We start from the raw sequence: 17,422 nt of genomic DNA, 5'->3' as shown, positions 1-17,422 counted from the left end.
ACACAGACACTGTTCACAGAAGCCACCAGAATATTTTAAATGGAAAATTCCTTGACTGCTTAAAAAATATGTGTCCAACACAATAAAACAACAGTACATTCAGTGTTCAACTTTTCTTTAAATGTGAGAAAATGTCCAGACATTAATACTGAGTATTGTAAAAAGTGTATTGTCATGCCTTGGGGAGATATAGCCAGCTCAGCCAGAGATATTTTGGAAGTATGAAACAGCTAGAAGTGTGAATTTTATTGGTGAATGCACCCAGTGCACAGTAAGTTCTCTTATGGAGTTCATCCCACCTGTAGGAGGGGTGGATGATTGATCCTCCAATAAGATCCGTGCATTCTCCTGTTCATACTGGTCATTGATAGATTTCCCACCCTTCTTAGATTTATTTATTAGTTTCCCTTGCTGCATTTGTATTCTCTGTAAATGCTCTCATTTCTGTTGGACAGTGTATCCTCAATAAAAACAACAATCTGAACCATAGATATGTATTATATCTTTAAAGTCAGTTTTTCCATCATATCCTGTAGGGTGCCGTCATTAAACAAGACTCCATCTTGGAGCTGCTGCTGCAGCCACAGGACGCCATGACATCATTTGCGGGAGGAGTATGGCGCCCTCTATGGCAAAATGTTGGAAATCGGGAGGCCAATACAGGGTCTACCATTGGGGAGCTGGCTCTTTTGCAGCGACAACACAGCCTGCTGCAGGAGGAGCTGCTGAGGCTGCGGGATGCCGAGAGCCGGTTCAAGGACAGTGAGAAGGCCAGGGCCAAGCTGGAGCGGCAGGTCCGGCACTTGAAGGTCTGCAGTGGGGCTCCATTCACCTCCCATCATCTGGGGGAGCAGGCTTTTCAGGTAAGGATACAAGGGACATTTAAAAAATAGTAAAAGTCTAGAGGATAACATGGTCTTTAAGTCCATATTACCATAAATCAAGCTCCAAAGACACTAAAGCCTTTCCAAAATGCATGTTGTAATTAGACATGCCAGCCTGGTAGACTGACTCAGCAGGTGTAGATTGTTGCTATAAGCCTGCCATTGGGCAACTGTCTCAGCCATCATTTGTATTTCATATTCTCGATTCTGCTATCTGTGTGTACTGTTTTTACAACCCCCTTCTACGGTGGCCCAGAGGTGTCAGGCCAAATACAAAAGCCACAACACAAATACAAAAGCCACAACACAAATGCAAAAGTCACAACACAAATACAAAAGCCACAACACAAATACAAAAGTCACAACACAAATACAAAAGCCACAACACAAATACAAAGTCACAACACAATACAAAGCCACAACACAAATACAAAAGTCACAACACAAATACAAAAGCCACAATGGAAGTGACCCACAACAGAAGTGACCCACAACGGAAGTTACCCAAAACGGAAGTGAACGGCAACGGATGTTGACAATGCGGCGGATTGTTGCTGCCATTTTAGGACCCATGTGCCGGCTGTCTCTGGGCAATACAGAGTCCAGCTTTGTCGCTGACTTTTCTCCAGGCTCTCTCCTGTTTTGTCCAACTCTCTGTGTATCTGTTTCTAGCATAGCCCACTAGCTTCAGCACCGTAGTACTTGCTTGGACTTATGATAACAGGTGATTCTGAACATCAAGTCAGGGGTCAAGTTTTGAATGGAAAGTTTGGAAAGTCTTCCTGTATTCCAGAACACATTTCATTAGAAACTGAAAAGGAAACTTGTAAAACACATCAACATGCATTAAATAGTAGGCTAATACCAACTCGTCTGTCAGTAAAGTCATTTGGTAGGCTCAGACACATAGCTTCTACAGCCTATATTTAATTGAACATCTTACTGCTTTGTGTGCTCCTCCAAATTAATAATAATAACAATAACTTTATTTATATAGCACTTTTCAAAAACGAGTTACAAAGTGCTTTACAATAAAACAGATAACATAATGAGTTAAAAATCCAAACAAAGATAAAACATATAAAATAATTTACATAGTTACAACGATACCAACAATTAAGAAAAAACCATACGATAAAAGTGAGTTTTAAGAAGTGATTTAAAAGAGGATACTGAGTTAGCCTGCCTGAGATCTCTAGGCAGGGAGTTCCATAGCCAAGGGGCACGAACAGCAAAGTACTCGGTCACCTTTAGTGACAAGTCGAGATTTTGGAACCATTAGGAGGGCCCTGCTGGAGGATCTCAGGCGGCGATCAGGCTCATAAGGAGTCAGCAGATCACAAATATAGGCAGGAGCCTGACCATTCAAGGCTTTAAAAACAAGCAGTAAAATCTTAAAATCAATTCTAAAACTCACAGGTAACCAGTGAAGAGCAGCAAGGATTGGTGTAATATGGTCACATCTCTTAGTACATGTTAAAAACCTAGTAGCAGCATTTTGTATCAGCTGCAGTCTTTGGATGTTTCGCTTGCTGATACCAGAGTAAAGTGCATTACAGTAGGCCAGTCTGGAGGAGATAAAAGCATGGATGACCTTTTGTAAGTCAGCAGAGGACAGGAATGACCTGGGCCCGTATTCACAAAGAATCTTAAGGCTAAAAGTAGCTCCTAACAGGCAAATTTAGGAGCAACTCCTAAAAATAATGGGCGTGTCAGTCGTAACTTTAGGACTCCTAATTTTTTAAAATAAGAGTTATTCACAAAACATTTTAAGCCTAAAAGTAGTACCTAAGTCTGGGAGACCTTAGAAGTAGTCCAGAGGACTCCTAACTTGCTAAGACCTAGTCACAGCCGAATGTTTTGGAGACGCTAAATAACAGGGAATTATTAAAACGATGTCGGATGAAGGGATTGAAGTTGTGGTTGAGTTGGTGAGGGACGCATAATGTCCCTAATCAACTGAAACAATCCAATAACGCCGGAGTTAAAATGTTTGGCAACACTCCAGTATTTGGCTACGGGGAAAATGCAACTCTTCACACAGGACTAGTATTACCTGGGGACCTCAAGTGATTTAGAAATTATCCTACCACGTCTGTTTCGTGCGGCGCATTCGCACAGGATAAGCGAAGTCTGTTTTACTGACATTATCCCATGGGTCGATCGCACCGGAGCCCTTACTGGAGCAGCACAACAGTAAGATATGGATATTATTAACATAATAACTGGTGAGCCTGTTGAAAGATGGAAACATTTTCCTTACCGCATGCTGCCATGCATGTAATCCATCTAATCATCTTTCGAGATTTCGCTCTTCTGATGAGCCTCCTGAATTTCAACCAAAATGCTGTCAAAACTTTCATTCATAATTCCCAACGCAGCCTCCATAATTCTCGACCGGGAAAAAGGCAGACAAAAGGTGTGGAAAACACAAAAAACCTTAAGAAAAACAAACAACAACCCAAAATCACAGAGATGCCGATTCACACGGGACTAATATTATCAAATGACCTCTGTGTTTGGTGAAATACGATAGGTCATTTGCGGTGGAATTTTTACTTTACAAATTACGGACATGGAAGATTCGCTCGGGATTAAGATCACAGACGACCGCTGCAATTATTACAAATTACTGGAGGTCCCCAGGTTATACTAGTCCCGTGCGAATAGGGCTTTTGTGTCAATCTGAGAAAGTTGCATTCCATCAATACACAAATTGTCTTTGACACATGTTACAATATACTGAACATTGTTGCGAAATGGCCTGGATCAACACACAATTCCCGAATTTTAATAGAGAGTGGTTTGACGCAGCTTTTTAAGCAAATGCCGCTTTTATTGGCAATTCACGTTTTTCATCGCAATCTTCTAATTTGTCATTTTTGTCCGAAGCGTTTTTGTTGGGGGGGGGGGGGCACTTAATTCTCCTCATAAATACATTTCTTCATCCAATATCTTTTCATAGGCTTTGTCATGGGCTTGTAGGCAACTTCCTTATTTTCACTTCATGCACTGCGTAGCCTAAATGACTTTTCAATGGGCTGCCCTGTCACTCAACAACCAATCACCGTTGCCACTGCTTCTAAGTGCGTCCTTATAAAATGACGTCATCCATAGCAACAGAGAGTTACTTCTAGTTTAGGAGTTCACTGTTTTCATAACTAAAAGTAGATCTCAGCGGCTTTGTGAATTACTTTTAAGAAACAACTCCTACATAAAAAATTTTAGTCCGATTTAGGAGTACTCTTAACGTTAAGATAAAAGTCTTTGTGAATACGGGCCCTGATCTTTGTTAGCTGTCTCAGTTGGGCAAAGCATGACTGCACCACTTTAGTTACCTGAGTATCAAAAGATAATTCTGAGTCAAAGATGACACCGAGATTGCGAGCCTCTTTTCGAACATTGTTAGATAAGGCGCCCAGACTAGGAGAGATTGGTATAGTTACTAGTGCTGGGGCCAGAGGGACTCATTATAACAATGTCTGCTTTGGAATCATTCAACTGCAGAACATTTTCGGACATCCAATTTTTTATCTCAGCAAGGCAGGAGAAAATACGAGAAACATCACTTTTACCAGGCTGTAGTGGGACATACAACTGCATATCATCTGCATAACAGTGGAAATCAATATTGTGTCTACGCATGATTTGCCCCATGGGTAGCATGTAAACAGTGAATAGGAGGGGACCCAAAATAGACCCCTGAGGGACCCCACAGAAGAGAGGGGCACAAGAAGAGGAGGCTTCTCCAAGCCTTACAGAGAATGATATGGGCATAGAATACTGCCATAAATCGCGAAATAAAATAAAATAAAAAACATCCGCGCGCACAAATCAAACATCCGCATGCGCATCCCCCCCCCCCCCCCCCCGAGTGCTTTTCCAAGCACTCGCGAGCTATTTTTTATCCTGCATCTCTGGCCCCTGGAGCAATATTGTGGCCTGCCAGGAGAAAAACAGCTCGAGCGTGCACAGACTCCGCTCGCAATACTTTCCCCTGCTCGTGCGCGCGCAGACGGCCCGCTCGCAAAACTCTCCTCTCCTCGCTCGGAAAACTTTCCCCCTGCTCCCCCGTGACTGATTTTTTTTTTAGTTGGGGGTTTTTGTCAGTAAGGGGGCGGGCCTTGGGGGCATGCCAATCACCATTGTATCCCCGAATATAATTGGTTGAGCGTATTTGCCAATCGGACAGCAGGGTACGGCAACACCACTAGGACAAACAGGACAAACCACACAGCCCTGAATGCCTGAATAACAAGTATTGTGATTTGGTGTTTTGACTTGAATGTTTGCAAAATGTCACACAGAGCAATGAACTTCAGTATGTTTGTCTGAGTGCTGTCTTTTCTTTCCTCCATCATTGACATTAATCTGATAAAATGCTGATCATTTTTTTGTAACTTGGACCCTGTTGCACACAGACATTTTTTATTTTGGTTAAACTGTTTTGTTCATATTCTCAATCTAGGCTACTTCTTTCTTCCTGAAAATTATAAACGTAATATTAAAAAAAATAAAATAATAAACATAATAATAATAATAATAATAAAGATAGAAGGTCTGTAGTTAATAATAGGCGTCAGCAACTCTCGATATGAGAGCATCACATAAGCCTATGTCCAGATGCAGATGTGTGTCAATATAGTAGGCTATTTCTCTATATGGGAGAGGCTTTTATTTAATTCTGAACAAATCTTATGCTCAGCACAGATGGAAAAATATAATATAATCAACTCATTATTACTGTTTAAAAGAGTTATAGAGAGAAAGAGACAGATCTGGAGCACCTTTCCTTGGGTCATTCCGAGCTCTCAATGGTCAGGCTCGAACAACTCTGTCCAGACGTGCTGGGTTAAGGAAAAAAAAAGGTGTGAACAGGCAGCGAGTGCTGTCAGCAAACACAGCGACATGTTTCCAAACATAAATCAGCATTTCATTGAAGGGGCACTATGTATGTTTTTAGAGAAGAAATCTAACTCAACATTTTAAATTTTGCAATATTAATGAGGTAATAATACAAACTCAGAAATGTTTTGTGAATAAACAAGCTGTTCTACGAGGAAAATAAGGTCTCCAGAACACGGTTAGAAGTAAGAGAAGGTGGCAGGGTCCACCATATACCCTATGAAAAAAGTTAAACTTTGAAATTGTGAGGTCCTTTAAGGTCAGTTTGTTTATTCAGTCATAAAAACAAAAAAAGTTTCTCTATTTAATTTTGTTTCTGGCATAAAATAATAGTTCAAAGAAGATTTTTTTCTCCTCTGATCAAAAATGTCTTCCCCAAAACTACATAGTGCACCTTTAAGAACATGCAGCCAAGCAGCGATTCGGATCGAAAACATTAATAACCTCGAAACAGACCCGGATTCTAATTGAGGCCGGCTTTTATTTATTCAAACTTGTATCCAGACCTGGTCCAGTAGGAGACAGCGTCGCAGACTGGGATCAGTATTTGAGTGTACGCTGCTGACCAAATTGCAATTCTCTTAGCATTAAAGAGGATGGGAGATGTGACAGCAAATAAACTACCCGTTCATGCATTAAAACAGGACCAGGCACTGAGATTTCATATAAGCTGTTGTTTAGCCCAGTCAGCGGAAAAACATACAGTTCATGCAGTAAATAGGGCAACGATTAGCCTACTACAGGTCTACAGAACAAAAGACGAGTTAGGCAAAGATGGCCATGGACACTCTTTTTAAGAGACACAAGATTGATGAGTAGAATAAGAAATAATGTAAAATGATGAGACTGTCGTACAGCAGGTGGCGGTATGCACCTGACAATTGTTCGAGTTCCGCCTGTTCCATCAGTAACCATGGCCGACTGCAAGGAGGTAACGTTAATTTCATATCTAAGAAAAGCATAGCTTGCCGTATCATTTACTTTGATTGACAGACAATACAGATACTTTAATACATTTGAGACAAACTGCTTGTAAAAATGGGCTGTACAAATGAAATTGCCTTGCCTTTTAATGACTACACAAAAACGTACACAGAATATTCACCAGACAAAAATAATATGCGGTTGTTATTATTATCACTGGGTGATGTCATTTGATTTAGCATTTCTAACCAAAAGTTGTGTTGGCTTCACAATATCTTTTGAGCTTTTCCCATGTGAGAGTCTTTGAACATCCTACATGTCAGCTGTCTGTGTGAATGGACAGTACATGATTGATAATATCTACTGTCAAACAGCTACAGAAAGAAAGCTGGCAGCGACTGTATGAACAAGTAAAGAGATTGAGAAGAACGGCTGACTGTTTTACTAACTTCAAGTGTCACTGTCTTTTTTAATACTATTTGTATATGTATAACGACTTCTGTTTGTGTTTCTGTTGTATGTCTTAAGTCTGATAATAGTCCTGATGATGTCATTGTGCGTCATAGTGATGTCATCAGGGTTTTTAAATGGGGAGTATGAACTACAAACTATGATGCATAGTTAAGAGGAAGCTGACACGTACCAAACAAGAAGGATCGCCTAGAGCCCTACTGGTGGCTAAAGTTGGAAAATAAGTTTTTGTTGTTTTGACACACAAAGGTAATTGAGCAGTGAAAGTGTCATTGAGAGAGTAGCAGGCAGGTGGAGTTCTAAGTTCTTCACACCCTATTCTTTCAAACAAACACAGTAATTATTTACTTGTTCCAGCAGTGCTACTCCTTGACATAAGTCAGAACGGTTATTATGGAATAATTTTGGTTCAATGCATGGGTCAACCACATTGCCTTGACTTGGGCACCTACCCCCTAGATAGCAGGTGACCTTTGCTGGTTGGGCTTCCACATAGAAAAGTAACCTATTTATAAATGTTATGAAACTAAAATATACATTAAATAATATTAAAATATATGACAACTACCAGAGGGTACATATCACTACTACTACTTCATGTTATCTTGAAGTTACAGGTTAAATGAGGAAACTATAAACAGCTAAAAAAAATTGTGTGTGGGGGGGGGGGGGGTATTCTGTATTGTGTTAATGTAGGCAATAGCTTAGATTTTTCCTGTATGCATGCTCAAGCATGTAGGCCTATTGAAGTTTTTTTTTTTTTTTTTTTTTTTTTTAATATTACCAGGGTTCGTACACATTTTTCAAGGTCAAATTCAAGCACTTTTCAAGCACTTTTAAGGGTCATTTTCAAAATTTTCCAGCACCATATCGCTGGGGTAAAATACATGATCTACAGGAATATATACACTCATTTTTATTTTTTTTTCACTTTTTATCACAATTATGTACATTGTGTTATGCTGTAAACTTCTAAAATTATCTTTCATAATAGCAAAAAGTTTAGAAATTAAAGGAGAACACAAAGTTTTATCCCAAAAAATGGAAGCCACTTGGCGTTCTTCAGACACACTCGCACCGAGACAAAGAGAGACCTGAGAGCACCCTGTAATTTTCTTTTTTGACATAAATTTGTATGTTTCAAAAGTAATGCAATTACTGTAATGCATTACTTTTTGCTGTAACACAGTAATGTAAGGCATTACAAAAAAAATATTTTACTTGGTACAAATCCCAGTAACGCGTGATACAATGCATTTTAAACCCAAAATTAAGTGGTGTGTTGTTTTCATACAAATTCGCCAACAGCTTCCTGTTAGTGCTAGAGAACTACTGATTGAGGAGAAGATGACTGCAGCAGCAGACAAGATGGACTCTACACTCGCAAGATGGACATACGCTCATTATTTTCAGTTCCTCAGAGACAAGGATGTGAAGAACATTATAGCTATGTGCACTTTGTGTGCAAAACCAAAAGATCTCTCTACCTCGCGAAACAACACAAGTAATTTAACGAAACATCTAGAGCGGTGCCACACTAACATTAAGCTAGTAACCAAAAGAAAGCAAACTGAGGATGAGAGCGGAGAAAAAACTAAGCAGCAAAAACATTCTCCCCATCTGCAATGCTTGAACCTCAAGAAGTGAGGAGACTGTGGCAGAGTATGTTGTCGAAGATATGCTGCCACTTTCAACAGTGGATTCTCCGTCTTTTAGAATAACTGTGAGCAAGATCCCCGTCCAGGCTAGCAATAACAAGGTAAGCTATCATTGCCTCAACAGGTTAGTGCTGCTGGGCTACTGACTATAATATATCAGCCAATAGAACAGCGACATACCGTCAATCTGTTTCACGTCAGTCTGTATCTAGATAAAACATACAAAAACTTCATAAACATTAGCTAAAGGGCCTTACAATGTAGGCTAATCTTACTTAATTAGAAGTAAGTCATGAAAATGGGAGAAAAGTGAACATTTCCTTTTCACATTTAAAGCTCTTACGTATGTTAGTGCCTGGTGTGACGTTACAGAGACAAACTGAACAGTCAGTTTCTGACTCTGGCACTTTCAGCTCTGGTGCATCAAATTCGACCTTCTCCTCAGCCATCCTTCTCTATTGCTACCAGTCTGCATGTGTAACGACACACGGACAATCAGGCGCTAACTTAACGAGGTCACTTAACGTGATTGATGGTGTGTTAATTATTAGTGTTATGGTTTAGCTAACGTTAGCGGTTAACATAAAGTGTTAACGTGCAGTGTTGGCCTAAGTTACTAAAAAAGTCTTAACTTACATTTCTTGTGACTGGAGAGCGCAGACTCTCCCATTGCACAAATCTGCAAATCTTTTTTGCAGACCTTGCATGACGCCACTCTTTGATTCGGTCCTTATCTTAACCATAGTTTGTAGTTATCATTTTCAAGCCAACGCTTGTTAAAACAACAGCCTCCCGGCATTTTGTCATCTCCTGCTGTCTCTCTTCGAAAGGGGCGGGGTCACACACAGACCGGCAGGTCGCAGAGAGGAGCAGAGAGGCTCAGCGGAGCCCAGGAGGAAACACCTCCACATACGGTTCTCTTACTGATTTTATTTCTCCTTGTTATAAGCAAACTATCCAGTCTGATCCCAATTTTGTGAAAGACATAGAGTATATGACATTAGCATAGACATAATGTCAAGCACTTTCAAGCACTTAAACTAAAATCCAAGCACTTTTCAGACCTTGAAAACACAACATTGAAATTCAAGCACTTTCACGGATTTCAAGCACCCGTACGAACCCTGTATTACGTTTATAATTCTCAGGGAGAAAGAAGTAGCCTAGATCGAGAATATAAACAAAACAGTTTTACCAAAATAAAAAATGTCTGTGTGCAACAGGGTCCAAGTTACAAAAAATTATCAGCATTTAATCAGATTAATGTCAACGATGGAGGAAAGAAAAGACAGCACTCAGACAAACATACTGAAGTTAATTGCTCTGTGTGACATTTTGCAAACATTCAAGTCAAGACACCAAATCACAATACTTGTCATTCAGGCATTCAGGGCTGTCCCGTTTGTCCTAGTGGTGTTGCCGTACCCTGCTGTCCGATTGGCGAATACGCTCAACCAATTACATTTGGGGATACAATGGTGATTGGCATGCCCCCAAGGCCTGCCCCCTTACTGACAAAAACCTCCTACTAAAAAAAATCACTCACACGCGAGCAGGGGGAAAGTTTTCCGAGCGAGGTGAGGAGAATTTCGTGAGCGAGCATCTGCGCGCGCTCGAGCAGGGGAAAGTATTGCAAGCGGACTCTGCAGGAGATGCAGGATAAAAAATAGCTTGCAGGTGCTCGGGGGAAAAAAAATGCGCATGCGGATGTTTGATTTGTGCGCACGGATGTTTTATTGCGCTCGTGCGATTTATGGCAGTATTCTATGCCCATAGAATGACCTGTTGGACAGATAGGAGATGAACCAATCCAGAGCCACATCACTGATACCAACATCATTTTTCAGACGGCTGATTAAGATATTATGGTCCACTGTGTCAAAAGCTGAGCTGAGGTCAAGGAGAATTAATATTGAATAGAGGCCTGAGTCGGCAGCAAGCAGTAAGTCATTGGCGACCTTGACCAGTGCAGTCTCAGTACTATGAAGGGAGCGGAAACCAGATTAGAAATTTTCAAAAATATGAATGTCATTCATAAGAGAAATCAGTTGAGTGGAGACTATTTATTCTAAAATCTTGGATAAAAAAGGCAGCTTTGAGATTGGAATAAAATTACATAAAAGAGGGATCTAGAGATGGTTTCTTTAAAAGAGGGTAAACAGTGGCATGTTTAAAATACGAGGGGAAAGTACCAGTAGACAAAGAGCAGTTAAAAATGGCTAAGATGTTTGGACCAACCGTCTGAAATACAGCTTTTAAAAACCAAGTGGGAATGCAGTCTGAATGTTAACACATTTTTCATCGGATCTCACTGTTTTTGATGCACGTCTCTAGATTGTTAACACAACAGGGGTATTGGTCAAACAAATTTTCATAGCAAGCCTTCCTTCTCATGTTTTGGAAGCTAGAGAGGTGTCAGAACACACAGTGCATTGCTTGCTTTGTCTGAGCCAGCATAGCCGCAGACCAAACAGAGTGTCTACCCCTGTCCACCCCCAGAAGCGGCAACGATGGGCATTTTCAGTGTACTTGCACTGATGGAGGGCTACGTGAATGAAATCATTTCCACCTCATCCACTAACACCTTGTTTTTATTGTTAGAAAAAATGGTTCTCTTCATTTTCTACTCAGTTGTGGCCATGGTTCATTGTAAAGGACCACTAATCCTCCACTCATTATAACAGTCACAAGGCACATTGCACTGACCATTTATCATTGAATGTGGGTGTTGAGAGAGCGGGATGAGGGGCTAATCCATGTAATACATTTCCAAGTTGATTTGGTATTTATAAAAGGACATTTTTGCTGTATGTACTCCTCATTTGTATGTAAGCAAACAGTTAGTGTGGATCCTCTGCATAGTTTTAGAAATGAGACCCCAGAACTAGATTTGAAATTTATCTTAATAAATTTCAAATCTAATTTCTAACGGTGTGCTATTGTCTATTTTACTGACCTGTTAGCAATGTAATGTTCCCTGCCACACTTGTCAGTAAAACATGTCTGACTTATGGTTTCTTTAAGGAATAAATTGTTTGAACACACACCGTGAATAGTATCAGTGTCAGGTTTCTACAATCTCATACCTCTTGCTGTTTCAGTGTGTCTCTCTGGTATCAGGAAGGGAGCTAGCAACTGGAGACATCTCTCAGGCCAACCAGGAACCTGTCCACCAGTCAGATGGTGTCCAGGACAGCAGTGACTTGGAGGTAGACATGACGTCAGATGATGATGATGGGACAGCATCTGAAAGCTCCAAAGGTCAGATCACAGACTTCACTCAAAATGATTGTGAATGTTTCATGCATCACTTTGTTTTTTAGGTAGTGATTCCCCTGTTGCTAGCGACACCGGAGGCTACAATCAGGTTTGGCAAACAAAATTTCAAATGTAGCTGTTAATTACGTAAGGGATAATGTATAGAACTGCGGTCATTATCGGGAAAATAAGTCCCGACAGGACGAACCGGAGGGGTCTGATTCATCCTGAAGGGACTTATTTTCCCGATAATAACCGCCGTCTATACATTATCCCGCTTATTACACGGTTACTTGCCAACATGAAAAAAAAACTGGACACAGTGTGTCTTTTTACAATTTATTTGTTACCGTTCATAGTGTTTATCAGCAGAGAAATATAGTTCGCCAAACCGACGCCGTTTCGCTTCTCCCTCTTCGCTGCTTTCCTCTCTTTTTCTTTTCTTGACCAGTGACGACAACTCAGCCTTTTGCCAAGAGTTGAAATCACCGTATTCTCCAAAAATATTAAAGTTAATGTGAAACTCATCCATACTAGTGGCCTTTTTTAGAGTACGTTTTTTCCATTATGAAGTAGACTACAGATTAGCTGACGTCGCTTAGTCACCGAAGTTGCTGGGATGATAAGTGACCTACTACTTGCGGAGCAAAGATTTTAGAGCGCGGAGTGCTACGAAATACGTGATTAGAGGCAAAAAGGCCACTTTGCTTGACAATGGTCAAATATGCTTAGCAGCTGTCAATTATATGAAAATAATTGACCGCCGAACGTTGGGAAGGCCCATTCAAGTGAATGGAGCATTCTACAGTATTAAGAAGAGCCGTGTAATAATTTTGTGTAATTTACTCAGTGTTGACGTAAGTAAATGTCTAAACTCATTATATTTCCTGATTCAGTCAAGATGGAAATAAAATGAAAGACTTTGTCGTGCTTTTGGGTGCTATGGTCTGCGTAAGGCTTATCTGTCTTGCTTTTGTCCCACAGCAAGAAGTTCCTGAGTCTGAGCGTTAGTTAGGTAATGAGTGTGAATGGTTGTTTGTCCCTATGTGTCAACAGTCATGAACTGGCAATTCATCCAGGGTGTACCCCACCCACTGTCAGCTGGAATCAACTGAAAGCAGCTTATCCACTTATCAGAGTAGAATCCAAATAAAATCCGAAATCCTAAAAAAGATACTGAACTCCAGAATGTCTGTAGTGGTTGTTCCAGCGCTGGTTGAATGGATGTGTGCACTGCTGAAGTACAATTTTGAGGAGCTTATGCTTGAGTATTTCCATATTCTGCTACTGTTTAATCTTATTACGTTAATTTTGGAGGTATAAGTTTCACATTTGTTTGATAACTTTAGTAAGTAGTCACTTTGCAGATAGCATGTTGCATCAGAAAGCAGCAAATTCTCAGTTAAATAAAAGAAAAAAAAAGTTGGTAGAGCGGGCGTCCCATGACCAGAGGCTTTGCCCTAACTGCAGCGGCCCAGAGCTCGAGTACCGGCTTGGGGCCCTTTGTTGCGTATCACCCCCCCTTCTCTCTCTCATCCTGTTTCCTGTCATCTCTCAAGCTGTTCTGTCAATAAAGCCATATAAAGGCCAAAAAAAGTAAAATACAGATTCTGCTAATTACAAAAGTTTTAAGTATGGGATTGAATAATTGGCTGGGCCGATACAACATATATAAATGTCGATATACTGTATTTATAGTTTACTTTTACTTGTACTATTGATACTAAAGTGCATTTATTACTTTCAGATGTATACTCACACTAACTTCACTTTTAATATTTACATACTATAAGTACAATTTTAAAATGATATCTTTACTTTTACTCAAGGAGGACATTTGGGTACTTTTTACAACACTGCATTTTATATGGCTTTCATATATAATATATATATGGGCTGACCATTATTGAACAGTTTTCTTAAAAAGCTAATTTTCATAAAATTACACTTTCTTTCCTAGCTGGGACATATCAATGCTTACTTGACATATAATTAGTTATTAGTGCGAGAAAACCTCAACAATTTCAAGAGCTAAGCTAAAATGTGTGAGGTTTGAGCACTTTGCAATAGTCCCTCTCCACATGACATCGCAGCAGGATATAAAGTTTCAGTTAAAGTATGTCACAGAGTTATTGACTAGATTATGGAGTCAAGACTTGTTGTAGTATCAGGGGAACAGAGGGCTGAATTTGAATTTGTTCACTCTTTTCCAGATCTTCAAGATATTCCAGAAGAGATCTAATCCTGGCATGTGTCACATTACTAATGAGCGCATAGCTATAATTGATTATACTGTAAACTATTTGACTGCCAACAATACACATTGTTGTGCTTTCTGGCCAGTATGCCACAAAGCAAAATAATGCACATGACTGTCTAATCTACAAGTTTTTGTGTTTATTTAGCTGCTTTGCTTTTGAGTAGATTGCTTGTGACAGTGACTTGTTTTAGTTTTTTAGCTGTGCTTCTGGATTGTTTAGATTTCCTTCATTTAATTGCATCACTTGACCAAAAGGGTGTGGAAAACAAATAGATATTGCTAGTATGTAACTCTAGTAAATCTTAAGATTTGCCAAAATGAGCATCAGGTCTGACAGCTACTGTTTTTCAAAATAAGCATATAATCTTAAATAGTTTAATGTTTTATGTAAAGCAGTTGCAAATCAATTTCCCCCATAAAATCAGGTAATTTAGTATTTCAGTTATTTATTGAAAAGTGACAATGGTAATACAAAGAGCTGGATGAAAACCAGTTGAAATGTTGGAATACAATTTGCGCCTTTGATGTTGATATGTTGATGTCTTTTAATTATGTATGAAAGACTCCAGTCCGTTACTATGAACTGGACAGTGTTGGACAGTGTCTTCTTGCAGCTCTAAACCCAACAACCTCTGTCTGAAAGAAAGCACTACTCCTTTTTTTTTTTTTTTTTTTTTTAAATTCAAAATGACATTGCTTAAAAAACAAGCCAAATCTAGAGAAAAAAAATTCTCTTCATTGTCAGGAACGTCACAAAGACAGCAATCTATACTGAAATGCCAGAAAGATAAATAACAAGCACAATGTAAAGCAATCCAATACAACTGCCCTGCAATAAGTCCTGCTAGCTATTAGTCCATGAACCAGGGCCCCAAATTTGGGCCATCGGTATCATCTGGGGGGACAAAGTCTCATAGTGATTTTTGGCAAGGTATACACCCCAAGTACTAGAAAAATCACGATAGCAGTGCAGGGGTGGTAGCGAAATCGCCCCTAAGATAAATTCCGTTTTTTAAAGCTGGTGTACATTTGGTTTATGCTCATGGTAGGGATATTGTCAATATTCTATAATATGGTGCTTGGTATCGTTGGAAAGGGGACCTTTTAGGCTTTCATTTAAGCCCAGGACTTAATCTGTCTGACAAAGACAGAGGTCACATGACTTCTTTAAACCAGAAATAACGCACATTTTCTCACAATTTCCGCCTAAACTGTATGCTTTCTTTTATCCCTGTGGCATGAAAGAACACCAGGGACACAGAACTCAACAACTTAAAGCTAGGGTCTACAATCCTGGAGAGCTAGCAAGAGAGCTAGCAAGATTTGAAAGTGGCACCTCCTCTAAGTTCCACCCCCTCCCCCTCCCCATCCCGTCAGTGCTCCGTCTAAAGCCACTCCTCCACAAACTTGAACGCGCATCTCTTAGTGGGACTCAGCAGGGAGAAGGAGATGCCGGAGCAAGACGCAGCAATTCAGCTGAATTTAGCACGGAGGAGACAAGAAGTCATGCGCTAAAATAACAAACTACATCCGGTTACTTTTCAAAATAAAACACTCCGTGTTGACACTAGCACACATCGTGAGGCCAGCTGTCTACCGCACTGCGCCGTTGCGGACTCAAACCGCAACCGGTGGGGATTACTGGACGGCGGACCAAAACCGGATCGGAGCCGCAACGCAGCGGACCCCTATCCAGTGGAAATTGGGCCGACTCATTAGCCATTCTCATGGCTAAAAACAACACACAAAGAAGCTAATGTTAGCATTGTGCTAATACGAGCTACAAACGTAGCCAAGTTGGCAAACCTCACATATTTCATGAAAATAACAAATCCCCCTGAAACAAAACAAATAATTACCTGTCCAACAGAAAGAGAGCAACCTCTGCATCACTTTTCAAGCCCTTCACATGCCCCAGTTGTCTCCACCGCTCAAACGCCACACCGACGTTGACTCTGTCCGACTTCTTTCTTTATCCGAAACCTTTTTCGTTGCAGCCTTTTCTGCCTCAGGCTTTCTTTTCCTTGCCTTTTTTGCGGGGTTAGCTGTTACAAGTAATGCTAGCTGCATTTTCTCTGCCATTGTAACCAAATGAACGTCTTCTCCTGCAACTCCTTTTTCTGCAGAGGAGTGTGCTGAATATTTCCGGCATCAGTGAAACTTAACGTGCGCGCGCGGAGGAGCGAGGGACAGAGGACGAGACATGAAGGCATCTGACCAGTCCGTGCATCTGATCAATCCGTGCTGTCCAGGCCGGACGGCACGGATTGGTCAGATTTTTCTCAGTCCTACAGCTGCCACAGAGGTCCGATTATTTTCGTGCCTTTTTCAGAATACATAATGTATTGACTACTCTCAGGATAGCAGGATCATTTTACCCAGTATAACAAAATGTGTTTCTGAACAACATTACAGACCCTAGCTTTAAGTACAAATACTCAAGACACTCTGATGATTCAGAAAATGTATAATATACCCATACTATCAGAGATGGACAGAGTACTCGACCCCAGTACTTGAGTAAGAGTACAAATACTACTGGTCAAAATTTACTCCGTTACAAGTAAAAGTAGCTCAGTCGACATGTTACTCGAGTAAGAGTAAAAAAGTACTTGCTTTTAAAGGTACTTAAGTATCCAAAAGTACATGCTTTTAAATTTACTTTAAGTAAAAGTAAGAGTAAGAGTAAGAGTAAATTTCATATTTTTCACATCAGTGAATTACTATAATTTTTTCTAAATGAATTTAAGGACCTTTAAACTCTTGTTTCTGAGAATTAACTCTTTGAAACCACCTGCACTGATGTGCTTGCTTTTAGAACCACAATGTTATATAAAGCCTACAAAAACAAATAAAATGAATGGGATCACAGGAGGACAGCAGATGTTGCAGATGTTTGTCTGTGTCCACGTTTTTTACTCTGTCAAACTCAAACATGGAGTCCAGATAAGGCCAAGGATTTTCTGAAAGTTCCTGCTCTGGATCATTATCAGACTCAGACTGAGACTCAGCGGATTGTCTTTGTTCTCCTGATGCAGCCATTGTCGCGGTTTTGACAAACG

General features: G+C 40.2%; 1 protein-coding gene and 1 long non-coding RNA gene across 6 annotated transcripts in view; one reads left to right on the top strand and one right to left on the bottom strand.

The window, feature by feature from the left end:
* Positions 1 to 17,422, top strand: part of arhgef2a (Rho guanine nucleotide exchange factor (GEF) 2a) — a 148,457-nt gene that overhangs the window by 73,577 nt on the left and 57,458 nt on the right. For 4 of the 5 annotated variants that reach the window (XR_003983483.1, XM_030411617.1, XM_030411619.1 and 1 more), the window contains exons 21-22: positions 537 to 863; positions 11,944 to 12,103. Coding sequence is in view for 4 of the 5 variants with exons in the window: in XM_030411617.1 (XP_030267477.1) it covers positions 537 to 863; positions 11,944 to 12,103 (487 nt within the window). In the remaining variant the exon portion in view is untranslated. Of the gene's footprint in view, positions 1 to 536; positions 864 to 11,943; positions 12,104 to 14,313; positions 14,485 to 17,422 lie in introns of those variants that run through there. The other variant, XM_030411618.1, reaches the window with a different exon arrangement.
* LOC115578584 (uncharacterized) lies at positions 13 to 16,256 on the bottom strand. Its single transcript, XR_003983484.1, has 3 exons — positions 16,220 to 16,256; positions 11,929 to 12,095; positions 13 to 842 (listed from the first exon to the last, which is right to left on the bottom strand). It is a non-coding gene; the product is annotated as an uncharacterized LOC115578584 (long non-coding RNA).

Source organism: Sparus aurata, chromosome 3 (genome assembly GCF_900880675.1).
Source record: "Sparus aurata chromosome 3, fSpaAur1.1, whole genome shotgun sequence".
NCBI classification, from domain to species: Eukaryota; Metazoa; Chordata; class Actinopteri; order Spariformes; family Sparidae; genus Sparus; species Sparus aurata.
Note: the sequence above shows the minus strand (reverse complement) of the source record. Positions and strands in the feature narration are given on the sequence as shown.